We start from the raw sequence: 27812 nt of genomic DNA, 5'->3' as shown, positions 1-27812 counted from the left end.
TAGAGGAAAGACACAGTGGGTGGTAGTACTAGGAGAATATTGCTAAGTCTCCAAAGCGTGTGATGTTTATTTTTAGATATTGGCTTGTTGCATCATACGGCCAGTCATAAAGCATTGTTAAAACTATTTTAATTGAAATGTTTGAATTATTTGTAAGGAACTAGCAAGTGTCCTGGATGGTGCTAAGCTAGAAGCATTCAATACCTTCCCTCCACTGTGTATACAACCCTGATACTTTCTTTTCTATCTCTGAGGTAGAAAAATGTGACTGTATTCCTCCAGTGTGTGTGATGTCATCAGGTTAGGTATATTGGAAAAGAGACGAGTGAGATTCAGATTGTCTCTACGTCAGCCCTGCATTTCTGTATTTCTGTTTAGCAGGGTATTTTTACAGCGCAGGGGAGGAGTAAATGGTGAAAACTGAAAATGTGAGCTGGAAAAGTTACTAACCCAGGGGAGGGAAGGCAAAGCTAGCTTTCTGGATATACCAGCAGTTACTGTGTTAAATTACTAGGCAGAGCTTTTTGAGCCTGCCTGCTTATTCTGAGCTCCGATACTTTGAGTTTAGAGCTGCTGCATCTGACCAACACAAGGCAGAGGTTTTCCTGTTCGTTAGGCCACGTAACAGGAATGCTTCCAAGGCCTGCGGAAGGAATGCTTTCCAGTGCGAAGTAATGAGGTGGGTTGTTGGCTCGGTTTCTGGCATTACCGCTGACTTGCTGTGCTGTCCTGCGCATGAGATGTTCCTCTCTTGATGTCAGCTGAATGTTTTCATAACAAGATCAGTGCTTCCCAACTCCCAATCTCCTAACCAAGAGGCTGAACCAGTTGACTGACATCGATTGTTCAGCTGTTGCACTGGAAGCAGTTCCTGAACAGTCCCAGTCAATGGCCTGTGAATGCCTCCTTTTTGCAACATCTTGTTTCTTGGCTTCTTACTGTAGATAGCATGGTTACCTCAATGGAAGGTCTGGGTTCGGACAGCGTCTTCTGTTTGCACGAAGACAGCCACTATCGGATAAGCAAGAGCCTGCTCAAGCCGGCAGAAGGTAGCACAGTGCCCCTGACGAGAGTCAAGTGCCTGGTGTCCATGACAACCCCACATGACATCAGGCTTCATGGATCATCCCTTACTCCTGCCTTCATCGAATTCGACACCTCTCTCGAGGGGTTCGGGTAAGGTAACGCGTGCCTCTCAAGGAGCAGAGGGCACAGTGCCATGTTTCATTACCTTCTTCTTTCATGCTAATTTTTAAAGGACTATTCTCAACTATTCTCAAACTGGAAACAAAACGATTCTTTAAAGAAAAGACAGGAATACTTGATGATGCATAAACTTCCATTCTGTCATTAATGACTTCAAGCCAATACTTGCTTGCCATGTGTGCAAGTGTAAGCCCATATATATGTAAATGTTGATAGTACCGTCTTGGATCTGGATTTTGTGCGCCTTTTATAATGGATGATAACATACCCTTGTACACAGTAGCTGCTAGAATTTCCATCCAATGTCTGAATGGCCCAGGTGCTCTGAAACCTGCTTAAAATTGCTGAAGAACTTGGAAATGAGGAAGTAGGAAAAGCAGATAGATATGTCATGTAGAAACTATGTTGAGTCCCAATAACTGGAAAAAATTGTTAATTAACTGGAGGTGTAGCCTGAATATAACACTTATTAACTCCTTCTATATTGTAGCACCTGGTGTCACCAATGTCTTGCTTTTTCTACCATGATTTAACTCAACTGTTCAGAAGATTAAAACATCACACCTTTGTCAGCATATATTTAAGCCAAATATTTTCCAAAATGGCATAGAAGAAAAAAATGAAAATCCTCATTCTGTCCCACGCTAAGCACTAAATATCTCCAGAATTGCTGTTGAAATTCAGGCTGAGATTATGAGAAGACAGGTATTCCTTAACTGCCTGTGACCTCATCCATAGATGGGCAGAAAAGAATTGGAAAAACAGTATCTCAGAGTTCAGTGTTGTCAGGTGCACTCAAGTCAGATGGTTGAGGATGAAATCCTGAATGATAAGTAATTGTTCTGAATTGCTCAGAAGCTTGGTTAAAAGAGAAAACATCTTGACTAGAATATTTTTGTGAAAGATGTTTTTAGTTGTACAAACAAACAATAATGGAAGATGGTGTGAAGCCCAAAAGCATAACAAATTCTAATATGAGAAGCTCCTCAACTTTTTCACTTTAGTCTGTTTTTATGATAATTCTGGGAAAAGGTAGAAATCATCTGTTTTCCAGGACTGTTCTACAGTTTCATAGAACCAGCAGCAGCACCATCTGACAAAATTATTTCTCTTGTCATTTTCTTCCCAGACCTAGTATTTAGGTTACTCTTTTTCTTGTGTCTTTTTCTGTTCTGATATGGCCTTTGACAGAACCAGTTGCTTCTGAGTGCTGAAGTTCCAGTTTATTAGGGACGACTGGTGTGAGAGCATAGACTAGCCTGGGTATTTTGGGACTCCAGTGCTCTGCCTTCCTTTTGGAGCTTTGTGTAGTGGAGAAGTATATACGTTTTGTAACCAACTCCATATCTGGTGTAGTTAGGGACTGACTTAACTTTGAAAACAAATGTTGGTCAAAGCTCTGCTCTATTTGCTCAAAAAGAGAGAAACTTTTTCTCCTAAGAACAAATTGAATTAGGCTTGCAAAATTAATTGCCACTGTGATTGCTCTGGGAGATTTGTAGCTGCTGCTTGCACACCCAGAAGTAACCCACATAAGGCACCTGCTACCCCTTGTAATTTCACTGGGTCACCTATGAAGGATGCCCTAATCAATCAAAAGATGTAAACGTATTTTGGTCTGCTTTCAAGTCCCCAGGGTGGTTCATGAACTCAACAGAGTTGACAGTTGTTTGATGGACCTCTGCAATGCTTGTAATGCCAATGATGGTAGGGGATTTGCCCTGCAAATGACGTTTTCAGGGATGAAGGAACAAGTGTATGATGAGAACTGTAATCAAGATGAGGATAGCTGTGACCAGAACAATGGACTGAGAGTATATGTAACAAAGTGGTGATTCCCATGGGATTTCACTTCACCACGGGTAGGCTGATCAGGGAAACCCTCTGGGCTCATAAAATCCTCTGGTATCTGGGGGAGTAACTCCTTATATCTGTTCCCATTGTGTCTGCAGCAGTGGTGGCTCTTGTAAGGACTATACTTAGCTAGTTCTGCAAAACAGGGCCTCACTGTGAGAGTAAACGTACTTGCAATAAGGACACCATACTAGACATCTCCCAAATCCTTTGAATCTTTGACTAACTGAGTTTTTCAGAGAAAGCAGAACATCTCGAAGGCTGCAAAGAGAGTTATGGTTCCACAGGACGAAACATTTTATGCTATGGAGCAGCATAAGCATAAGTCTTTGTGCCTTTGCACCAAAGACACATGCTGCCAAAAGTCTCTGTACTGAAGATAATTTTACCTCACAAGGAGAAATCTTGAGGAGTCATTTCCACATAAATTCAAGGAGAGTGATAATATGCTTATGGTATGTTTTTCTAGGCTGTATTTTGTTTGTATTAAACTCTGGTTATACTGACTTTGATAAACTCTAGTTTGTTGCTCATCTTGTATTTAACAGCTGCCTGTTCTTGCCAAGTTTGGCTCCCCATAATGCACCTACCAATAACGCTGTCACAACAGGACTTATTGATGGTGCAGTTGTCAGTGGTATCGGAACTGGTAAGTATTCAAGTCTTGTTACTGTTAGCAGTATTTTCTATCTGATGATGTTTAGTTCTCTTTTATTTCTTTATAAGACAAGAAGTGATGTTATGGTGTTGGATGTTGCACATTAATAGTTGAGACCTTTGTGTATCTTGATGTTTCTGTTGCTGTCAATTTTGCCCTTGAGTGAATGAAAAGTAATGTAAAATACAAATGTATGATGACTTGAAAATACAAGGCTTTGAGCAGGAGGTCAAATTGTTAGAAAGAGGAGTATGTGGCCAGTTCTCCTTTGCTTTTGGTCTCGTGTTTTCATGCGCTTGTGTGTAAAGAATCTGGTTGTGTTAAAAACAAGTTGAGGTACCAGTGTTTAAGTGGTCAGAGCAGAAGAAACATGGGATGGGTTGTAATGCTGTCCTTGTGGCTTAGTTCTGCTGAACTCTTTACTGAATTTATTACAGATGTAGTTACATACGTTATGGTATGCTGTGGCGCTAACTGAACATGATCAATTAATTGAAATAAGTGTTAAGTATTTAGAACAAAGCTAAAGTTTCACTGCAGTAAGGTGGAATTAGTGTTAAACAGTAATTGATCTCTGCGAGTTCTTCGTTGTTCTGTGGGAGCTCCCCTAGAAACAAAAAGGGGTCAGGTGGATGTGGGAGAGAGATGTTCATCAAGGAATGCTGGGTGGGTCTAATTGAGTCACACCTATCTCATCATGATATTAACCCTCTCTTAGGGTCTGACCTATTTCCCCTTTTTTTTGGTCTAGGAAACTGAAACTTGGGCGTTCTGAACAAGTGCAGCTTTAGACTTGATTTTTGTCTTTAGAGTAGGTGGGAACAGTATGCAATTCTTGATTTACTTCATTTTGAAAGAAACCCCTCTGAGTGAGCTTGATGTGATTTTTTTTTTTGTCCAGGCTTCACTCAGAAAAAGAAGTAACATTGAATTCCACGAAGGAAAAAACTTGAGAAGTTGTAACTGGTATCAGCTGAGGGACTGAACTGTTTGTTGTGGAAAAAAGGATTAGGAACACGTAGGTGTCCTTAGTAGTAGCTACTCCAACTAAATAATGAGTTTTCCTTTTTGTTCTTAGGTGAACGATTTTTCCCACCGCCGTCTGGTTTAAGCTACTCAACTTGGTTTTGCATTGAACATTTTAGTACGCCTCCTAATAACCATCCTGTCAGACTTCTTACTGTAGTGCGGCGTGCAAATTCCTCGGAGCAGCATTATGTGTGCCTTGCCATTGTCCTCTCAGCAAAAGACCGATCACTAATTGTTTCAACTAAAGAAGAATTACTTCAGAATTATGGTAAGAGTTGTGTTGTGTCATCTGTTAATCCTGACAATATTAGGATTGCTTGATTTCTAGACTAAATGAAAGTCTAGCGTGTAGAAATTGTGTGAGATAGAACTTGCAGCTTGACTAGCTTCACTGGCCAGCTATTTGAAGGCAATCGGTCATTTGCTTTAAGTTTTAATGCTGTGATCAGTTTGCAGAAAGACTTGGTAGGTTCAATTGTCATCTGAGATGGACTGAAATTACATGAAGTGCTATGAAGAGCAAAGCAAAGCTGGTGAGGCCACTGAATTTTCTAGGGAGAGCTATCAAGTGTGATCAGGGGCTTCAGGTTCAGCCATCTCCTTTGTCCTGCCTTGTACTTATTCAGAGCTCCCAAACCAAATGTTCAGTTTTGACGGGTCATGACTGTGGAGGAGCCGAGGGGAGAGGAGAAGCCTCCTGTGCGTTTTAGGCTTAACTCTTTACCAGACCAATACACTTCATCTGTTCTTTCCTGTTGAGTAACAGTTAGTAATAAAGATTTTTCTTGACAACTGTAATTTGTCCAAAAACCTAAGCAGGCTGTTATAGAATATTCCTGTCATGATCAACAGACATGGACATTATTTCTCCTCTTCTAAGTAGAAGCTCCAAGTCATTGCTCAAAACCTTAAACTTGAGCTGAAGACCCATTTTACAAGGGAATAACTAAAACTATACATTAGCAAGATAGCGATAGCTTCTCTTTCTCAGAAAAAAAAAAACAACGAATTCTTAAAAGAAAGAATTAAATAGTTTTACATTCATATTAATTGCTTTAGCCTGCATTGGAGCAGTAAATTGTATGTTTTTAGTTTGTAAGCCCATATGCCTAACTCTTGAAAAGAGATTGGGTTTGAAGAGCTTTTGTCGTAGAAGATCTGAAGGTCTCTGACTACAGAGACTCCTTTTTAGTTGAAAGGGGTACTATGTTGTGGTGGGCTGCTGCACTGTCACAGTTAGTAGCAGTTGGTGATATACTGTCAAGTCCTGAGACGGTCAGTACCTGAAGAACTGAGATAACAGGCCCACCAGCATGCGGGATCAAAAGTGCTGACAGTCTGTTGTGAGAATAAAGCGAGCGTTTTTAAGGATTCTTTTTGTGAACAACAATTGCGCTTGAAGGTGTTTGGCTGAAGAAAAATAAATTGAGGAAAGATTATTTTTGTATCTGAAAGTTAGTTCTAAGTACTCTGCTCTTACCGTTTTCCTTGTGCTATTTATAAAGAAACAAGTGTCCTCCCGGTAGGCTCTATTACTGAAGTAAGAGGATTAGTGGATTCTTTTCCTTCAACATGAAAGCATGAAGAGAGATCTGAAGAACTCCTGCTTTCTGTTTTGTTCTGTTGAAGTGTTCCCTAGTGTAGAAATTTCAAGCTTTGGCTTTTTTCTTTTTTTTTTTTTTGGCTTTCAAGTAGAGTGTGGGTGATTCTGGTTTGTAATGGAGAAAATAACGAACCTGAGTGCTGCAAGTTAATCATGTCTTCTGGTGTGAAATCAAAGGATGCGTTTTAGAGAAATTTAAAAATTGTGTATGGAGAACTAAAGTGTGTTGAAATATTCAGAAGGCAGTTCAGCAGCCATTAGTGAAGAAAGACATGGGAAACAGTGAAGAGTATAGGTAGGTGAATAATTAGTGATGGGTGGTCAGTAATGTGGGATGTGCAGCCCCTGCTGGGACACTGGGAATGGGCTCCTTTGGCTGAAAGGCAGGCATCCCTCTCTGACCCATCCTGCTGTCAGTGCACAGGTAGGTGATTGAGCCGATGGAGCAGTGGGTGCACATCACCTTGCCCCACAGCAGAAGCTGCTCTCCTCAGGTCGGCTGCTCTATGGCCCAGGCACCACTGATGGGACTGTTAAGCAAAGTCCAGGGAGTGGCCTCTGTGGGAAGAGGCCAGGGCTGCCCCATGCCAGCCGTATATGGTCACAGCTGCCTCCATGGTGTCCCCACTGCAGGACAGCTGATCAAATTAGCCAGGCTGATGGTACCTCCCAGAAAACACATGTAAAAAAAGGCAAAAGACTTCATGGAGTGAGGGGTAAGGAAAAGTAATGGTGAGAAACAGCCCTGCAGACACTAAGGTTGGAGCAGGAGGGTGCTCCGGGGTCTAGAGCACAGGTTCCTCTGCAGTCCCTGGAGAGGAACACATGGAGGAAGCCATGGTGGAGCTGGGAAATATGTGAAGAGGAAGTACAAGAAGTATGGGTATCTTTCTCTCTACAGTGTGAGTTAGGTGAAAAATAGCTTTGAAGGTTTAGAGTGGTATGTTATCTCCCGCAAACTACTTTTGTAATTTTTTTCTCTAAAAAGGGGATGAAACATTGTGACTTAAATGGTAGCATTAGAAAGTTAGTAAAAACATAAGTAAAGGAATTACATGTAGAATTTCAATGGGAAGGTAGAAGAGGAGAAGTAAAATATAATTGTCAAAAGTATAGAAGTATCCTGAGAAAATATAGGAGGAAAAAAACAAACAAAACCAACAGAACCAGCAAAAACCATGCTGTTGATACCAGCAAAACTATACTTGTCGGCTTATATGCAAGTATTTGGAGAAGTTCAGCCTGTTGAACTGTGATAAGGTGCTCTGAATGGTTTTTCAAAAATTAATTCTTTTAGTTCTTGTATTTGAAAATTTAAAGGCAATATTTAAAAGATTATTCCTATCTTGTTAACTGTGTTGATTCATATGATTTTAATTGTATTTGTGTGACTTTGTTATGTATGTACTTCCTGAAATTTTGGCTTTAACATGTCACTGTAGATTTTTTTGAATTAAGTCTGACGACATAAAAACCTTGAAACAGACTAATGACATTTCTGCTGTTGCTCACTAAGTGGTACTTTCCCTTTAGTTGATGACTTCAGTGAAGAATCATCATTTTACGAAATTCTTCCTTGTTGTGCCCGTTTTCGCTGTGGTGAGCTCATTGCAGAAGGCCAGTGGCATCACCTACTTCTGGTCATGAGTAAAGGCATGCTAAAGAACAGCACAGCTGCGCTCTACCTTGATGGACAGCTTGTTAACACTGTTAAGGTAAAATAAATCCTGACATTATCGTTTTTACTGGTTGGAGTGATCGCGTCTCTGTGCATATATATTTGTGTACAAAACAAGAGGAGCCTTGCAAAAAACAATCTTTGCTCGCTACACAGCTTTGACCCAGCCCTAGTCCTGTTAACAGGGCAACATAATGAACACTTGATACTGGATGAGCAATGCAGTGCTCAGGGCAAGCAGGCATGGTGCATTGCATGTGAAGCAAGTGTGGCATGGCTATGCTGACGACTAGGTTAGAACAATAACAAAAAGCTAAAAAGGACATATTCCAGGACCACCTAGTAGATACGTAACTTTCAAATGAGGGGGAGGTTACAAAGTAAGAGACATTTTTAAATTTCTCCTTGTTGTTCCTTTCCCAACCATCTTGCAACCCCAGAAATAGCATGTCATTATCACGTGATTGCCACTGAGATGTTTAATGTTGTTACTAGTTGAATGTGGATGAAATATAGTTGTACAGGTCAATGTTTCGTTATTAGCTGGAACAAACTAGGAGGCCACATCCAGAAATCATGCAATAGCACTGGTCCTCTCCACTAGACGCTCTGTATTCGTGACCTGTTACTGATAACGAAAAGAGCGTTTGGCACCTGGCCTAGGCACTACGGAGGGAGTAAGCTAATCCTGTGATGGGGTGCAAATTAGTTAGCTTGGCATGCTGTTATACATAGAATGATACTTTGCCTTGCAAATTTTGCCTTTTAGTATACCTCAATATAGCATTATATTAATTGCTCAATAGAGCATTATATTAACTTGTTAGGCTACTTGCTATAGTATGCTAATTATATCTTTATATAACTACATTCAATAGCTGGTAATAGAATTTTAACATGGTAGATAGAAAATGCCCGTACAATTCTTGCTGCCATTATATATATGCCAGCATCTTATCCATACATACATTTTATCCATGTTTGTCAGACAGCAGTTAGACAATCTTATTGATTTGAATTCATCACGTATCCACTTGACAACAAAACAGTGTTAGTTAACAGTCTGAGGCATATTTTCACAAGCTGAAGGAGGAGGGGGAAAGGACACAAGGTTTTGAGGTAGTAGTACTGGTTTTCAAAAAAAAAAAAAACAACAGTGACAGTCAGAAAGGACCATGGTTTTAGAAGCATGATGCAGCCTCATTGTTCAGCGTTTTTAAGCACGGAACTCGCACATTCTCATCCGGTATTTCTATACACACCTTCATATTTGAAAGCCACTTAACTTCTGATCTTTGCATTTACCTTCTGGATAATGCTCTTCACTAACTTTTACCATATTGTCAGGCTACTATGCATTACATACCAGTCATTTTTATGTCCTCGGTTTGCAAATTGCTTGCCTGAATTTCTAATCTGTCTGCTATCTTTTGATGGTACCCCAGCACTCTCAGTAAATTCACTAAGATTTTCTGTATTTTTATCCCTTACAGCTTCACTATATTCACAGCAGTCCTAGTGGCTCTGGTTCTGCTAATCCTCCTGTAGTCAGCACTGTCTATGCCTATATTGGTACACCACCCGCACAGCGCCAGCTCTCTTCATTGGTGTGGCGTTTGGGCCCTACACATTTCCTGGAGGAAGTTTTGCCTGCCCCAGGTGTTAGCACCATTTATGAGCTGGGACCAAATTATGTTGGAAGCTTTCAAGCAGTATACATACCATGTAAGTACAATTCCAGTGGTAACATGTAACTTGATCCAACTTAGTTGAGTCTTTTGCATGCATATTGACAGAAGAAGTGAGAAAAAAGAATATGCAGTAGCAGAGAGGCAAAGCTGTTCGTGTGAAGAAGATTAGCTGTTGTTGAAGGGGATGATATAAATCCAAATTACCATCGTAACATACTTTTCTGGTGGTTCTGATACTGAGGTATGATAGAAGTGCTGGTATTCCTCTCTTGGGTTTTAAACTAGTTAGAAAACTTAAACGCTGTTATTATTCATGCTGTATATTGTATTTATCTGTAGAAAGTGAAATTGGAAAGGCATTTGAACTTGTCAGTTTTTATTGATAGCACTCATGCTTATTTACAAATCTGCCATTTGTTCTGTGCTTTAAACACAGCTGTCTTGAAATAGAATTGTTTGTAGGGCCTAGATCAGTCAATTGAGGGACGAGGGGAAAAAAAGAAACAGGAGGGATTATAGTGCATCAGATAGTTTTAAATCACGTATTGGAAAAAATTCTGGGTGATTTCATTACAGTAAGTATTCTTGTTTGAAATTTAAGGGGTTGTAATGCGAAAAGGTATGGAAATGTGCAACTGGGGCAATGGATTCTTGAATGCCTCTGGTAAGATGAGCTGTCACAAGCAAGATTTTCCTGTTCTGTAGTGTTCCCTGTCTTTCTGTGCAGTTTACATTTTCTCCTCACCAATATCAGTATACATTTATTGCATACATTTATGCATTTACATATCAGTATTATACATTTACATATCAGTATACATTTATGTACATACAGACATTCATTGCTTTATGTAGCTATTACTAGACCTTTAACGGAGACATAGAAAAGGGGAACATATCAAGTTGTCTTGTACTTGGGTCGTGTTTCCCTGTGAGTACCTCCATGCTTTCTAGCTCTTCCAGTGAGAAACCATCACCAACTCAAGGAAGGAAGCAAGCAGTGAGCGCAGAGTGCTAAGAAACAAAGTATGTCAAGAGAACACACAGTTGTAGCTTTCATGGTGAATGTTTTCCTCAGAGAGGTGATGGAAAAAAACTGCAAGTATAAATACTGTTGAGGCAGCGAAAGACCAAAGTATCCAGGACAAGTAGATGGTTCTCCTTGCACATCCTGAATCAGAAAGTGTGGGGAATGGCATTACGTGTGCAGATTTGTCTTGTGCTGGCTTTTTTGACAGATAGTCAAACCTAGCAAGTAAGTCTGGGTTTACTTATCTGCTAGTCATTTACTATTTCTCCTGGAATGCACATTGGATCTGTGCAAGTTGTAATTAGCAAACCATATCACTAAGCTCTACATCTAAACGTCTTTTAAAGACCTCCAGGGATGGTGACTGAACCCACTTCCCTGGGCAGCCCATTCCAATGCCTAACAACCCTTTCAGTAAAGACGTTTTTCCTAATATCCAACCTAAATCTTCCCTGGCACAACTGTAGCCCATTCCCCCTTGTCCTATCACTGGGCATGTGGGACAATAAACCAAAGGAGCCTCCTTTAAGGTACCTGTAGAGAGCGATAAGGTTACCCCTGAGCCTCCTCTTCTCCAGGCTAAACAACCCCAGCTCCCTCAGCCGCTCCTCATAAGACTTGTTCTCCAGACCCCTCATCAGCTTTGTTGCCCTTCTCTGGACACACTCCAGCACCTCGATGTCCTTCCTGTAGTGAGAGGCCCAAAACTGAACACAGTACTCGAGGTGTGGCCTCACCAGAGCCGAGTACAGGGAGACAATCACTTCCCTAGTCCTGCTGGCCACACTGTTTCTGATACAAGCCAGGATGCTCTTGGCCTTCCTGGCCACCTGAGCACACTGCTGGCTCATGTTCAGCTGACTATCTACCAATACTCCCAGGTCCTTCTCTGCCAGGAAGCTTTGTGCAGCTAACAACATGTGCACCTAACTTGGTGTCTGTCGTCTGCAAACTTACTGAGGGTGCATTTGATCCCCTCATCCAGATCACTGATAAAGATACTGAAGAGAACTGGCCCCAGTACTGAGCCCTGGGGGATACCATTAGTGACTGGCTTCCAGCTCCATTCACCACAACTCTTTGGGCCCGGCTACCCAGCCAGTTTCTAACCCAACAAAGCGTATGCCAGTCCAAGCCAAGGGCAGCCAGTTTCTTGAGGAGAATGCTGTGGGAAACGGTGTCAAAAGCCTTACTGAAGTCAAGGTAGACCACATACACAGCCTTTCCCTCGTCCACTAAGCACATCACTTTGTCATAGAAGGAGATCAGGTTCGTCAAGCAGGACCTGCCTTTCATAAACCCATGCTGACTGGGCCTGATCGCCTGGTTGCCCTGCAAGTGCCGCGTGATGACACTCAAGATAATCTGCTCCATGAGCTTCCCTGGCACCGAAGTCAGACTGACAGGCCTATAGTTTCCTGGGTCCACCCTCCAGCCCTTCTTGTAGATGGGCGTCACGTTTGCTAGCCACCAGTCGACTGGGACCTCCCCTGATAGCCAGGATTGCTGATAAATGATGGAAAGCGGCTTGGCCAGCTCTTCTGCCAGTTCTCTCAGTTCCCTCGGGTGGATCCCATCCGGCCCCATCAACTTGCGCACATCCAAGTGCTGTAGCAGGTCGCCAACCATTTCCTCGTGGATTATGAGGGCCATGTTCTGCTCCTTGTCCCCTTTCCAAGGAAATTATATCTGACTTCCCCATTGCTTGTGCTGTACTTGTTTCAGAAGTTCTGTCCCCTATTTCAGTAAGCAACATTGCTGTCTTCTGAGAATTTCTTCTGTGTTTAAGAAGTGAAAAAGCCAATACTCTTCTGGCCTTGTAAAGAGCCCTCAAAGAGCAGTTAGTTCAGGAGAATACGTTATTTCCTTTGTTTGCTGAAATGCAGTAATTTTCTCAGGGCATCCCTGTGAGCAGAAGATTTTATTAGGATTTCATTTATGGGGAAACTGAGACATCTGAAATTCGCTCAAGTGAGACTTAACAGAGACGTGATACGTATTGAACAAATTGTGTAGACCCCCATCTTTGTCACTTATTTCGGTGTTAGGTGAGGAAACTTCACGCTTTTTCAATTTTGTTAATATATTTCACTGGTGTTGGAGACGCCTTTTGACTTGGAATGATGATGTAGAAGCAAATCTCTTCGTGAAGCTTTCTGGTGCTATGTCATATGCACATGCACTAAGTATTGTAGACCACCGTTGCGTGTAGTATTTGTAATGCCTCACAAGAAGCCTTCAGTATGGGAGCAGCAGATTTAAAAAAAAAAAAAAAAAGGAAAAAAAAATATAGGGTTATACCTCTCTGCAGTGCCTGATCCTTTTGATCTTTATTCACTCTTGCATCTCTTGTACCATTTTCTATATGCCATTTGCTTAGCAAATCATTGTATAAAGCCTGTTGTCACACACACAGATGCAGATGGACCAAATAATATCATGTTTATTGAGTAGTCCCTTTGCCATTCTTCAGGTGGAAGTGAAAGTGAACAGCCCTTAGGCTGGACACTAACTGAGAATAGGAGTAATGTTGCCAAAAATTCAGATGAGGAAGAGCTGTGTCTTTTATTGCTTGGCCAAGCCACAAGCTGCCAGTTGCCATTAAGTGTTAATATAGAAGACCTTATTGAAAGGAAAAGTTTGTTTTTTGTTGTCTTTTAACTCTAATAGTAGACTTGAACACCATCAAGTTAGTTTTGCCTGTGGTGAACAAATACACAAAAGCAGTATCAAATCTCAGAGGTCTATAAAAGCTCTTTTCTGTGCCTGTTCTGAAATGTAACTTCTAAATTTTATTGTTAAAACTGAAAAGAAAATCAGTGCCTTTTTTAAAATGAGTTTTTATTCTGTCTTTAAGGCAAAGATTCCAAATGTGAGGGAAACAACCCATCTCCGGTATCTTTAGTACCAGAAGAGAAGGTCTCTTTTGGTCTCTATGCTCTCTCGGTTTCTTCATTTACAGTTGCAAAAATAAGGAAAGTTTACAACAAGTTGGATAGTAAAGCCATTGCTAAACAGGTACGTTGGAAAATGAGTTGGTTGGTGTATGACTTTTCAAGTCAGTTTACTCGTTGAAACTAGGAAAAGTGATGTACTTGTCAGAGTTGACTACAACGACTTGAATCTTTAAAAAGAAGGTGGGGGGAGTGGTGAGATTATAGATGTATTCCTGTTCTTCAAATTACTAGTAGTGATGTAGTTTGTCTTCTTTTGGAGGTGTTATGTCTTTTCAATGTAGATAGCAGTTACTAAGATGATATAATTGAACAATACTTAACTGAACTACAGTTGCAGATGAACAAAACTGATAGCTTAGTCTTTTGACTGTGATTCAGTTTTGGAAATCTGTGTATTGGTTTATATTTTTCGTCTAAGTGAGGGACCATCTGTTGGGATTTTTTTTGAAATTAGATTAATCATCCTTAAACTCTGGAGATTGCAGATTTCACTGTAGAGGATGTACTAATGACTACAGCATAGTTTTATTTTGTGTTACTCACTATCACAGGAAGAAAATAGGTTGAGTTCAGGCTCATACAGGAAAAAATCTTCCCTTCATCCTCCTTTTTTTCCTTATTCCTTAAAGCTGGCAATTTCTTCTCATGAAAATGCCACACCTGTGAAGCTGGTACATAACTCAGCAGGGCACTTGAACGGACCTGCACGTTCCATTGGTGCAGCTTTGATAGGATATTTGGGTGAGTTGAGTATTTGAGAATTATTAGGTTTAAACATCATTAAGTACTTGTCAGTAAGAACTTAGTACCAGAAGATGAATCATGTAAATGATCAATGTGATTTTTATGGTACATTGTTAAATTGATTTTACATTTTTATACTTTATTGACGTACCGTTCATCTTTTTTCTTTTTACTGATACGGGATGCTTGTTTCTGTTTATGTAAGTACTGTTGGGGAAATGCACTTAATTGATTTTAGTTCATAAATTATTTTTCAATGCAAAATTTCCATCACCGCTTCTTCTGAGGTGTCATAATACACATAGTGATATTGTTTTAATAAATCAAGTGGGGTAGACTGCAAATTACTTGCATGAACTCCCAATTAATTTCTACAAGAATAAGACTTGATTTTAATTAATTAATTTTCACTGCCTGTGCTCAGGAGTAAGAACATTTGTCCCCAAGCCTGTTGCCACTATACTGCAGTACATTGGTGGAGCTGCTGCTATTTTAGGACTTGTAGCCATGGCTTCAGATGTAGAAGGATTGTATGCAGCTGTGAAGGCCTTAGTCTGCGTGGTAAAAAGCAATCCGCTAGCCAGCAAAGAAATGGAAAGAATCAGAGGTTATCAGGTATGTAAGAAATGTCTTTAAACAGACCAGGCTAATTGAATTTCAGTTTCTGTACTCTCAAGTCCCATTGGAATTATTTGTGTCATGGTAACCTGAGTTTCTGCTCTTAAGTTTTCTGAGCTCTCAGCTCAGAACATAGATGAGTTATTTGGGATAGCTTTCAAGGAACAGAGTGGAAAGTTTTCTAGGCAGCTGTGTTTATTGAACTGCTGTGCTGAATCTGATTCTGCATTAATAGCAAGGAAGAGCACAACTTAGTGGTACTACCCTGTTAATGTGAGTCCACAACTCCAAGCCTCTGGAGCTTCTGTCTCAGTGGTCTGCCAGCAAGAGAGAAGGATTTGGACACATCAAGGAAACCAAACAAGCAGACTCCTAGAATTGTTATTTTGAGGAGATCGCATAGACTTCATAATTAGTGGTGGTGTTCACTTGCCAACTTAACACTTGTTAAATCTCCATTGGGGTGGAGAAAGTACAATCAGTTATGCAAAAGGATTATTCAACTGACTTGAAAAAGGTGTTCACATGACCAATGAACTTTGTTTCTCATGAGGATGACGTTATTGAAACTGAAAATTTGGCATGTGGTTTAGGCAGCATATTTACAAACCTTGTAATGCTAATGGCTACTTATAGTAATGTTGAAACTTAATATTCCGTTTAGCCTGTTGTGGACCTTGACTTTGAACAAAAAAATCTAGACAGTGTTTCTTGCACGATAAATGATCTGTGGATCATCACACAATTTATATTCTGTTTCTGTTGACCTCAGGAAATAGCACAGTTTAGGAAAGAGTCATGGAAAATTGTATGTTTTTTACTTGTTGTTTCAAAGCGGATGGTGAAGCTGAGCTGAGCAAGCCAGCATTCAGCTCATGCCATTGGCTTTGACGAGTAGCAAGGATCTGAGTTTTGTTCTGTTTTGTTTTTCTGGTGTGTCACTTAATGGGACAGAAAGTTGGGGTTATTCAGATCTATCTGGTGATGGATACTTTTCTTCAGTGACAGAGTACCTCTCATTTGTATTTATGGTACTCCAGAGGTACAGACTGGTCTATTGAAGACTACCATATCCGCATGTGTCTTGCTTTCCAGGAACACACATGTGAGCATGTATCACATGCTGCCTTAAGCTGTGGGTGACTACCAGAGAGCTGAGAGGTGCATGTGCCTAACTATCAGGGCCTAGATACCATCTGCAGTTTAGAACAGAAACTTTCTCATAAGCTGGAGGGGATCCTGGGTACACTCTTGTTCTAATAGGCTGTAATGCCTTTTTCAAGCTTTTTCACCAAAAATTTCAAGCATCAGAGGTAATTTATGGGCCTTCTCAAAAGAGATGCAGCCATTCCACCCATGCTTCATTATGCGTAGATTACGTGCTTGCATTTTCATAGGGTAATAGTTCCATATCTGTTTATTTGTTCAAGTTGCTGGCAATGCTGTTAAAGAAGAAACGATCCCTTCTGAACAGTCACATACTTCATCTCACCTTTTCCTTGGTGGGAACTGTTGACAGTGGGCATGAGACCTCCATTATTCCTAACTCTATTGCCTTCCAGGATCTGCTCTGTGATTTTGAGGTATGTGAAGCTACACAGAGAAGTCTTCATGATACTGGCTAATGAGTACTTGAGTAAACTGACAACACACCTTAAATACTGAGCAACAGCAGATGAGGTTGTTATCCTGCAAATTTACTATTCTGTATATTGTACAGAATAGCAGCTCAGCAGCAAGATTATTGGTAATTTTTCTTGCTGAAATGGCTTGAGTCATTCTACAAGCCATTAATGGGTACCAAGCGTGGTCATGTTTTTTGTTGTTCTAGATGATGATTTTTAGTTTTCTATTCCACAGTAATTTCCTTTAACTAGTGTGTTCTACTGCAGTAGATACATTAAGGTGTGAAAGATGCACTGAAATTAACAGTAGGAGGTAGATTTTTCAATGCACATGGGAATCACTTCATCATGTGTCTCCTGCAATGTTAATAATAAGGTAGATAAAAATCTGCTTTCACAGCTTATTGAAATATTGAAGTGTTCTTGTTTTAAACTGGGGAAAGTAGACAAGTTCAGAATTAAATGCTAATTTAAAAGAGACTGATTGACAGCGTTAAACAATGCAGAGAACTCACCATTTGGTGTTTGTCCCTTTTTTTATCATCTGTATCTGACCCAGACTGAGTAAAACTGTTGTGATTCTCATACACTTCAAATAAATAAAAGATCCAACTACAAGATATGACGCACATCCATTTTTCACAAATGGCTCTAAAACGCGGGATTATTTATTTTACTGTTTTTATATATATGCATTTGAGTATGTAAAAGCAGTCCTGGAGTCTTTAAAGTGTCCTCCCTCTGAAAAAATGCCTGCCACTTAATATAGCCTTCATGTTAACAAAATCAAATGGCCTTGTTAACTTCGAGAGTTTAGAGGACTTGAACACAACTGAAACAACTATCGCCAAGATTGGTAATACACTACAGTTACAGCATAAAAATCAGGAAATGAAAACTGCTCAAGTTTCTTCTTTTTTTTGATGAAGAGTATTGAAACTAGAAATAAGTTCATGCTCTGTTTAAACATTAATTCTTCAGTATTAAAAAACTATTTTTAAACAAATCTCTTAAATAACAACGGTTTCTTTGTGCTTGCTATTAATGAGCACAAGTAAATGTACATCTGATAGAAGTCATTACATGTACCTGATCTAATATTTGTGGTAGAGGTGTTAAGTTGGATGAACAGTTTAGGAGAGAGAACACACACACATTAAGGCAAGTGATACGTCTGTGATTCATTAGGAAGAAACTTTTGAGAAGCCTCAGGAAGTCACACTTTCTGACTTGGGTTTTTATAATTCCCATTTTTTAAATTTATGTATTCAGAAAGCAGTGACCCAAACATTTCATTAAAATTGGGTAAATTAGGTGTTCTTAATCTTATGCTAAGCATGGTAAAGGAAAGATTGTTCTGATCATTTTAGATAAGATTTAAAGAACAGCAAAAGCAAGGAAACTTTCAGACCATCTTACGCACCTGAACACAAATATTAATTATACTTTCTTCAATAGCAAGCCAATTTTAAGATTTGAAATTATAACTTGGAGTTTTCTGACTTGACGTATTTTATTACTACTTTTGAATAATAGTTTGGGGTGGTTTTTTTTTTTTTTTTTTTTTTTTTTTTTGCTAGTGGATATAAATTGTTGAAAATGCTGTGCAGAAATTTCTGGGTAAAGGTTAAAATGGGTGAAACAAAACACCACATGGAACAAAGATCAGGGAGCGCCTTGAGTTCAGTGCTGGCAGAAGATAAGCAAAGATTCTCTTTGTGAAATTGACTCAGCCAAATCATCATGTTGGTCCCATTCAGCATTTCACATCAGCACTGTAAATCCTGAATAATTCCTTTGGAGTCAGTGGAATTGTACCACCTCTTTAAAGAAGAATTCCGGAAAGCGATGAACGTTTTTGTCTATAACTCTAACATTCTACTGTGATAAATTTAGAGAGACTATCAATGGGTACCAATATGTGTTTCTTTAGTCTTTGCTAGTATGTTGAACAGATAAGTGAATTTGAAGAAGGAACAATTGAGAGGCGTGCAATCAGGCCAGGTAAACAGTAACATAGGCAACAAGTTTTACTCTATTCAAGCTTTTCATAACTTTTGCTGTATGAAGCTCGAATGTCAGTTCTGAATCTTGAAATGAATTTGTGTACCAAACTTACGGTTGTTTATTCTTTATTTCAGGTCTGGCTTCACGCACCCTATGAGCTTCATCTGTCATTATTTGAGCACTTCATCGAACTTCTCACAGAGTCCAGGTATAAGTTGATGCCAGTGTACTGGTGAGGCTTCCAGGATTAGGTAATATTTACAGGGAGCTCTAGTTTTAAACTGACACCTCCTTTCCTTCCTTCCTTCCTTCCTTCAGTGAAGCAGCGAAGAACGCTAAGTTAATGAGGGAATTCCAACTCATCCCAAGACTGCTCTTGACTCTTCGAGATACATCTCTGTCCCAGCCTACTATTGCTGCAATTAGTAATGTGCTGAGCTTTTTGCTTCAAGGCTTTCCCAGCAGCTACGACTTGCTCAGGTAGCCCACACCTATATTAATTCTGGCTTATGTGTTTTTATTATGTTGCTGACCTTGGTCGAAAGTACTTAGCGACAATACTATTGTGGAGTAACTAATGTCAAATGTTTATGTACTGAATATTTTCTTTTAAGTGACTGAGTGCATAGGTATAATAGTTTTGGTAATGCCTTGATTTCTGTATTAAATTTAGTTTATATCTCAACAGGTACAACTGAATGATTAAACTGGTGTAGTGTTTTTCAGGCAGGTAGCATTGGTGCCGTATTCTTGGTCCATTGTTGGTGTGACATACTGAGCACTTTTAAACACCATTGATTTTTATTTCAGGTGGAGTATGAGAATACTTCAGTTAAAATGCAGTTTTGATTACTCTCTCTCACGAAAGGCTAATTTAAAGATTGTTTTTCTGAATGATGACTACAGAAAAATATTTAAGATTGTCAGTTATGGTACTATTACTTATGACTGAAGGTTACATTAATAGTTGCAACTCATACACACAGGAGTATTTGAAGTCCTTTTAAACAAGTTAAACTCATTGATAACTTTATTTTTTCATCTCCTGTTTGATTATAATGGAAATGAATAAAATATTGCCAGGCTTAGATATTCCTTGTGTATGAATGGTCATAACTTCAGATTCTTATGTTAAGTACAATTAAAAGTTTTGAACGCATCATAGAGTAATTCAAGAATAAACAGTGTAGATGTCGTGCTTCTCTTCCAATGGAATAGATTCTACAATATAAATCTGAGTATTCTGACATAACTACTTCTGCTTCCTGGAAATAAAAATGAAAAATGTTTTACAGCTTGAGATAAGTTACAGTAACTAAGGACTTTTTGAGGATTTTTCCAGAAGAAAGAGGAATGTATTCAGTTTCCTTTCTTTTCATAGTATATCATCATCTTGTTCTTGAAAACCATGACCTTGTTATATCACCTGAAGCTGTAGACGTGAATGTTATACCAGATGAATGATTTTGGGGGATGTAATACTTGTTCAGCTGTAAAAGTTGGAGAACAATGTTTTGTTCTGTTCTTTAATTTGTGGTGTTCATTTTACTAGGACTTGGAGGTATCTCCACGTTTGCTCTCTTGAATCTCAGAGTTGTCCAAGTCCTGTAACTGCAGACTTGTCTGCCAAGATTCCATTAATTACTGTACATTACTTCACTTTTGGGCAAGTAACTTTAGATTGAGGCTATTTTTATCAGCCTTTAGATGTTGGAAAGTTGATGCTTTTGGATAATGCCCTTTCACTAGCATTGTGATTTTACATTAGATGGAAATTATTGATGGACGTGAGTTCATCTGTCATATCAATGCATGATGTTATTTCTGTGTGTGTCAAGGTTTGGACAGTTCATCTCTTCCACTTTACCTACGTTTGCAGTCTGTGAGAAGTTTGTAGTCATGGAAATAAACAATGAAGAAAAGCTTGACAGCGGTAAGTCATTGCATGCCTTAGAAGCAGTAGAAGAGAAATAGTTTATGATCTCTTCTGTACTTATACTTAAAATGTACAACAGTATCATTAGCAGTAATGTATTATAGTTATAATATGGCTGCCAGGTTAACTGTGGAACTTGAGATTTGCATATTGCATGCAAAGCAGTGCACTCTTATTTTGTTTTCCTTCACTTAATACTGAATGTTGTCCTTCTGCTTCACCCACTTGTTCTTTCCTATCAGTTGTGCATCTCAGCTTTGTTATGGGGAGGGAAAAAAAGAAAAGAGAATGATTTGCTAGGTGCATCTGCCAGGTGCACCCTCCATGTGTGGAGAAATGGGAAAAATAATTCACGCAGTGTAAGGTGTCTTTTTTCCTCCTTATATATAAGTCTGTGTGTGTATATATATATATCCATACTTCAAGAGTATTTGTGTTCATTTTTTGAGAACATTTCTACCCTTGTTCTTTAAGGAAAAGAAGCTGATACAGTTGTGGATTTGATTAGTCTCCCCTAGTCCAAATGATTTAACCCAGCAGTGGATTTGAACCAAATAACTCAAGTGGGTGCGCTAAGATGCTAAGTTTCTGCATCTCTTGGGATGCAGGTAGACGGGGACCAGTGAGAGGGACAGGGTTTCTGTTGCACAGTTAGCTTGATTCATCTTGTTTCCTGAAGAACAAGGTTAGGTGATCTGCACATTTATCAGTCTCACATGTCTCTCTTCTTTCTGAACACTTTCTCTCGTTGCAGTCTCGGAGATGATGAAATTCCAACTTTTTCAGTAAAAAACAGTGTCTTGGGTATAGTAGAGAGATCGAAATTCATGTTCCATCTGCAGGCTGGCCATATTTGTTTTTCTAAGCTAACCAGAGCTTGTGCTGCTTTTTGCCTACCAGGGACACTGGAGAACCATGGGGAGAAAGGCACACTGTGTCAGGAGTGCTAAGGGAAGCTTGAGGCAGAGGACGGTAGATTTATAGGTTACTGGTCTTGATCAGTTATGCTGTATTGCTGCCTTTGAAGATGCTTTGTTTTCTTGTCTGTGACTTAGGCACAGATCTCTGGCCCAGTATGTGTCCATTTATCTGTCTTCCTTTTTTGCATGTCTCCGCTCGAGTTGTAATTTTTTTTTAACATTGTGGAAAACCTGCTCCTCCTTAGATAAAGTAAGGTACTAATAGAGGGATTCAAAAAATAGCTGTGAAGTTAACCTTGAGTTGTGTGTATTAGCACATTTTGGAACAAGAATGTTGTTTGACTGATAAGGGGTTTCGGGTTCTGACTTGATTGAAAAGGAAATTAATTGTTCTTCCATTTCTTACATTTTGCATAAGCTGGAAAATGTTAGCTTTATTTTATTTAAAATTCTTTTTTTTTTTTTAAATTTTATCCCAGATTGCATAATGTTTAGCTAACTGTTTGGGGTTTTTATGAATCCCCTTTTTTTCCACACCCTTTCCTTTGACAGGTTGTTTTTATGCATCTGCCTGCCAGGAACCAACTGGCTTAGCTAATGTGGACTGCCTCAGTTTAGATAACTGTCTGTACTATCCTTCTGCCCATCTTTCAAATCGACCAAAAGCTGTGTGACGATAATGGGGCACCAAACATTCCTCAGCAGTGTGCGCCAGGTCAAGCATAGCAGGCTGTCCACAATAGAGCATGGCTTTTTCTTGACCTGAGTAGGAACAGATTGAGTTTACTTGTGTATGGAATTTATGAATAGCATTTAAATGGTTGGAGTTCTAAAAAAAAAAAAAAAAAAAAAAATTTTGCTTAATTCTTTTTTTTTAATTCACACTAATTTTACTTAATTCTTTTTGTACTTGATGTCTAGGAACAGATGATGATTTTGGAGGACTTGTTTCAGCTAATCTTATTCTCCTGCGGAACAGGCTTTTAGATATCCTCCTGAAACTTCTATATACATCTAAAGAGAAGACAGCTGTTAATTTGCAGTAAGTACAAAAAACTTTAGATCTAGAAAGGATTATTTATTATGTTTTTAATTTCAAAGGAGAGAATTATACAGTCCACACTATTCACTAGTTAAATTGTGTAATTTCATAGGAACTGTTGAAGCATTTACACAGATTTTCTTTCCCCCTTTATTAGGGCTTGTGAAGAACTGGTCAAGACCCTGGGTTTTGATTGGATTATGATGTTCATGGAAGAACATCTGCATTCCACCACGGTCACAGCTGCCATGCGAATTCTTGTGGTCCTGTTGAGTAATCAGTCCATCCTTATTAAATTTAAGGAAGGTCTCAGTGGTGGAGGCTGGCTTGATCAGACGGATTCAGTCTTGACCAATAAGATTGGTACTGTGCTAGGTACAGTATGAAAACTCTCAGATGGATACATCCTTTCTGTTACTGTTGCCTCTGCTCTGATCAGATGATGTTGCCCTTCGTTTTTCTTAGAATTAAGAGTTAGATATGCTAAGCAAAAGAGAGCAGTTCTACACAACTGCCCTTCACCTGACATTGCACAGATATTGTTATAGTTCAGTCTTAGCTTTTTGTCTGCACAAAGCCTACGTAGCTGAACTGCAATTGGTTTCGTGTTACCATCAGTGTTACTTAAGTCCAATGGGCAGGCACATATGAGCTAAATGCTAAGGCAGCATAGCATCACAAGTGTTGTTGCAAGGTGCTACACTCAAACCAATTAAGAAAAATGTAATTGTTACATTAGTCATAGTATCATGCAGTGTTAAATCTGTGCTGCTTTGTCTAGTGAATTCTGTGCCAATAGATATACCAGTTGGGATTTGTGCTACCTTGGGAATTTGTGTGTGCAAAGCATTATCTCAGTCCTTCGTTTCCTCTGCTTAGCTTGCTCTTGTGATTTCTTGGGCTCATGTTTTCCCCCTTGACCCTTATTAAAGGTTTTCTTTGTGGATTCTTAGGGCATTGTTTATCCAGGTTATTAGACCTTTGCAGGAATTCAGTCTCTTTGCAGTGGTTTCCCATAATATATCTCTCAGGGTATTAAGCAATATATCATGACTCTTCGCATCAATAATGAACTACAAAAGTTTCGGCAATCAGAGTTTTTTATGAAACCGTATTATGTGTGCAAAGATGTATTGTTAACATACTGTAGCAGCTGTTGTTTAGCTACTGGTTCAGATCTTAAATCTTACAAATTCTTCACAGTTTGCATGCACATGTCTTAAAATTTTAAACCCACTGATATTTTAGGACACTGACTTTTTTATTTTTTATTCAAGATTTGTTTCAAATGTCCCATAACATAATTTTCTTCAGTCCACAGAGTCTTTCTAAATCAGATGTGCAATCACAGTTGGAGAGCATATGTAGTAGTCCTTTTTGGTTTTGTATTATAATATCAATGTACCTGATGCCAGGCTAGGCTGTGATGAACAAGATAATTCTAAAACTGTATCTCATCAAATGGCAATGATTTATCTGATTACCTAATTTTCATACTCTGTATTTTTTTTTATTGCCTTGCAAAATGTTGGCTCTGAGACTTCACCTGAAACCGTTTGAGAGCCATTTTTGTTTAAGCTTACTGATAGAGTTAGTGTGGCTTCGTGGCAAGGATTTAATTTGTATATATTCTTTTAAATAGTCAGTTTCTGCTGAGAACCATCTCTGTATTAGAGCCTCACAAAAACAGCCTGACCAACCTTATCTCTGGCAACATCAGAAAAAAAATGTGACGGTCTGCATTGACCCAGAGACTGAGTTACCTTCCTGCCTCTGTGCTTACTGCAAAATGAGCGCTTCTGCACTCTCTGTGTGATGTTCAAAGGGAAAATGAAATGACTGAGTACAAAAGGGTCACAAAAGGTGTTTTGTGTTTCTGGCAACACTTAAGATAAAAATAAGAGCATTTGATGCTTCATACTGGTTCATCAGTAACAAAGCAGCTAAAGCAAGATCCCTGTGAAGCATGCATGGAAATCATTTAGCAGCCCATTTACTTAAATCAGCTGTGGGATTGCTGGTTGTTAACATAACTGAACTACTCAATTCCCGAGATTAAGGTGTGATTTTTCTCTCAGCTAGTGAAATAACTTTTTTTCAGATCTTTCAGTATTTTTCAGATATTTCAGTATCTTAAAAGTCTTGAGTTTCTGGTAGCAGTCAGAAAATGAATCTGTGTGTGTCTGGAACAGCATTAAGCAGTCTTCATGGTGCAGGGTTATCTATGTGGTGTGGTACTGGAAGGCAATTTTTTCCTGTTGTAGTAATTAAATAATTAGATACCTGAAGTGACTTGCATAGTATGTGTGTGATAACCAGTATGCAAGTTTTCCCTTGTTACAATGTTAGATTTATGTGGAGGTACCCTCTTGAGCTCAATACTTGATTTAAGGATGAGTTTCGCAGGTATTTCTCTATTAACATTGTTGGCTTTTTGTCTTTTTATTTCAGGGTTCAATGTTGGCAGGAGCGCTGGTGGCAGATCGACAGTCCGGGAGATTAACCGGGATGCGTGTCATTTCCCGGGCTTTCCTGTCCTGCAGTCCCTTCTCCCTAAGCACACTAATGTACCTGCACTCTACTTCCTCCTCATGGCCCTTTTCCTGCAGCAGCCAGTCACTGAACTGCCTGAAAACCTGCAGGTCAGTGCACCTGTCGTCAGCAGCCAATGTAATCAGGGGTCTCAGGTAGGGATTATCTAGTAAGATGTAAGTGTAATTCTGTCTGCCATCCAAGAAAATTACGGATTAACACCCCCAGTCCCCAGCAGCTGACGCAGAAGTTCGTACAGCTTGTTTTGTGCTGCTCTGTGCGGGAGTGGGAGGACAAGATATGGTGGGAGTATGTGGAAGCCAGCCTGGTATGTCATAGATTAAGCTAGTTTCTTTCTGGTCTGGTCTGGAGCCAGGATGAGATTGAAGGGACCATTTATTTATTAAGAGCAGGGAGTTGCTGTATTAAAGAGCATTCATGAGGTTACAGAAAAATACAAGGTACTTATTTCAGAAAAGTTTAAGGGAGACATCTTAGTTCTCAGTGGAAAAATAAAAGTGTATTAGCATTCTGTGTAGGTTGATTTTGAACTTGTTTTAATTATATGTAAATAAATAGCCTTCAACAGAAACCTAGGAAGCCTTAGTGTAGTCTTTTATGGAGAAAAGCCACGCTCCAGGTTGACGGTGTACCTGTTTAGAACAGATACTAACAGTGCTAACATCTGTTTTTTGGTGGTAACGGGAAGGTGAAAATTACAGACCAGAAAGTATTCTGCCTGCTTATTTTCTCAAGAGGAACTAGACAGCACAGGCAACACTGTGCTGTGGGAAAGTAGAGTCATGAAGCTCATCTTCTGCTTACAGAGTTGAAGTACAGCAATGCTAAATTGAAATCAAATGCAGCTACCTAAAATATATAGCAGTAGAGCTGTTAATGCTAGGGATTGGGCAGTTTTTCCTTTCTTACTTATTTTTAATGACTTTTTTGTTGTTGTTTAATTACTGGAAAATACAGCATAGTGTATTTGTTTCATTCATGTTTTTCCTGTGGAACACCATGTGGGTTTTGTTACTAGATGTGCCAAAGGAAAGTGTTGATGGTGCAGCGTTTGTGCTGACAGGTCACTTCTTGTTTCAGAAGACTTAAATACCTTGAGAAGGTGAGAGCTGCAGTTACGTTTGTCCATGGAAAGGAATTTTCTTCAGTGCTTCATGACACATGATCTCCCCATAAAGTTGTAGGGGCTGAATTTTTTCACATCCTCTAACCTTTATTGTTTAGACACTGTCAAATGAATGCATTATAGATGTAATAAAAAGCAGTATCAAATTGCACTGCAGAAAGTGTTTGTCTTTTCTCTTTCACCCTTTACAGTTTGATTTAGACTCTATTTGGACATTTATATTTGGAGTTCCTGCCTCGTGTGGCACCATTACCTCTTCAGTACATAGTGTTTGCACAGAAGCTGCCTTCTTGTTGTTGGGAATGCTGAGGAGTATGCTGAATTCTGTAAGAATAAAAATTTTGTACATATTTCTATATATGGAATTGCTTGGGTCTGCCATGTGGTCGGTCAGAAGCCAAATTAGAAACGTGAATTTTTTGTTAGTGTCATAACCAACCCATCTGGGAGTTACTCGTAATATATGCATAAAAAAAAAAAACATTGTAATGAGGTTATTCTTATCTTATTTTGTTTTTCATTATCTGTGGAAATATTACTGACCATAAAATTAGCACTGCTTTTCATAAAAAGGCTAAGCTTTACATTTTGTTGCAAGTAAAGCAAAACAAGAGATCAGAAGGATAAAAATGTTTGGCAGAGATGACTGAATTACTTTCCTGATTAACATCACAGGGGAACATTTGAGACTCACTATCCCATCTGCTCAAAGCAATGCGAGATGCTGATTTTTTGCGCTTGAGAAGTCCCCTGACTATTAATAGCCACATGCGGGAGGAAATGAACTAACTGTCAGAAAAATGTGTGTTCTTTTCATTTTTGAATCTAGTGTCAATGTAGTCAAAGTTGGTTTCTCAGTAGGAAAATTTTGTATTATGTGGGAGCTAGAGCATTGATTTGCTGAAAAAGATCTCGTGAAATGTTTCCCAAGTAGTACCTGTTTAGATGTTATCTGCTTGGTCATCACATGTTTGTGAAACCCTCTGGGAAGCATTGACTACTTGCTGCTCACGTGTTGACGTATCCAGGTGTGACCAGTACACATACCTAGAAAGCACATCTAATGACGTGCTGGGGGTACACATTGCTGTTGCCACTTGTTCTGTCTCCTGCTGGCAACCTGTTCTGTCATTTTTGGCCCTCCACTTTGCAGATGCTCTTGACCTGCTCAGAGACATGCTGTCTCTTGCCCTGCTGTGTTGTTCTGTACCAGCTGATATATGTTTAGATGTGCTATCGGGTTTTTGTTTGATACAATTCAGATCATGCTTAGCAACGTATTGAGTCATCACCTTAGAACACATGTTCTTAGCCACATAGATGTGTTCAGTCTCCTGCTCATGACATTCTTGAACACATGCTTAGGCACAGGTTACTGTCAAGTTTTGGGCTGCATTGAGTTTATCACATTTAGTCATGTTTGATTACATTTCTTCATGTGGTAGCAACCTGTTCTGGCCTGTTTCATTACATTTTGCGTGTCACATTTGTCATTCACTTCTGCTTCTTATGATTTCATGACATGGTGACATGTC

At 39.3% G+C, this 27812-nt stretch overlaps 1 protein-coding gene across 2 annotated transcripts in view; it reads left to right on the top strand.

Annotated features, from left to right (window-relative positions):
• The window catches only part of WDFY3 (WD repeat and FYVE domain containing 3), a 183338-nt gene that overhangs the window by 99963 nt on the left and 55563 nt on the right, over positions 1 to 27812 (top strand). Inside the window, exons 17-32 of one of the 2 annotated variants that reach the window (XM_050710491.1) lie at positions 945 to 1176; positions 3609 to 3709; positions 4797 to 5015; positions 7884 to 8065; positions 9522 to 9753; positions 13607 to 13767; positions 14336 to 14447; positions 14875 to 15065; positions 16499 to 16651; positions 18835 to 18908; positions 19019 to 19180; positions 20539 to 20633; positions 22478 to 22598; positions 22756 to 22973; positions 25050 to 25285; positions 26469 to 26603. In XM_050710491.1, the coding sequence (XP_050566448.1) occupies positions 945 to 1176; positions 3609 to 3709; positions 4797 to 5015; positions 7884 to 8065; positions 9522 to 9753; positions 13607 to 13767; positions 14336 to 14447; positions 14875 to 15065; positions 16499 to 16651; positions 18835 to 18908; positions 19019 to 19180; positions 20539 to 20633; positions 22478 to 22598; positions 22756 to 22973; positions 25050 to 25285; positions 26469 to 26603 (2624 nt within the window). The remainder of the gene's footprint in view (positions 1 to 944; positions 1177 to 3608; positions 3710 to 4796; positions 5016 to 7883; positions 8066 to 9521; positions 9754 to 13606; positions 13768 to 14335; positions 14448 to 14874; positions 15066 to 16498; positions 16652 to 18834; positions 18909 to 19018; positions 19181 to 20538; positions 20634 to 22477; positions 22599 to 22755; positions 22974 to 25049; positions 25286 to 26468; positions 26604 to 27812) is intronic. The other variant, XM_035539517.2, reaches the window with a different exon arrangement.

Source organism: Cygnus atratus, chromosome 4 (genome assembly GCF_013377495.2).
Source record: "Cygnus atratus isolate AKBS03 ecotype Queensland, Australia chromosome 4, CAtr_DNAZoo_HiC_assembly, whole genome shotgun sequence".
In the NCBI taxonomy this organism is placed as follows: Eukaryota; Metazoa; Chordata; class Aves; order Anseriformes; family Anatidae; genus Cygnus; species Cygnus atratus.
The sequence above is the reverse complement of the archived record's forward strand: the minus strand, read 5'-3'. Positions and strand labels throughout refer to the sequence as shown.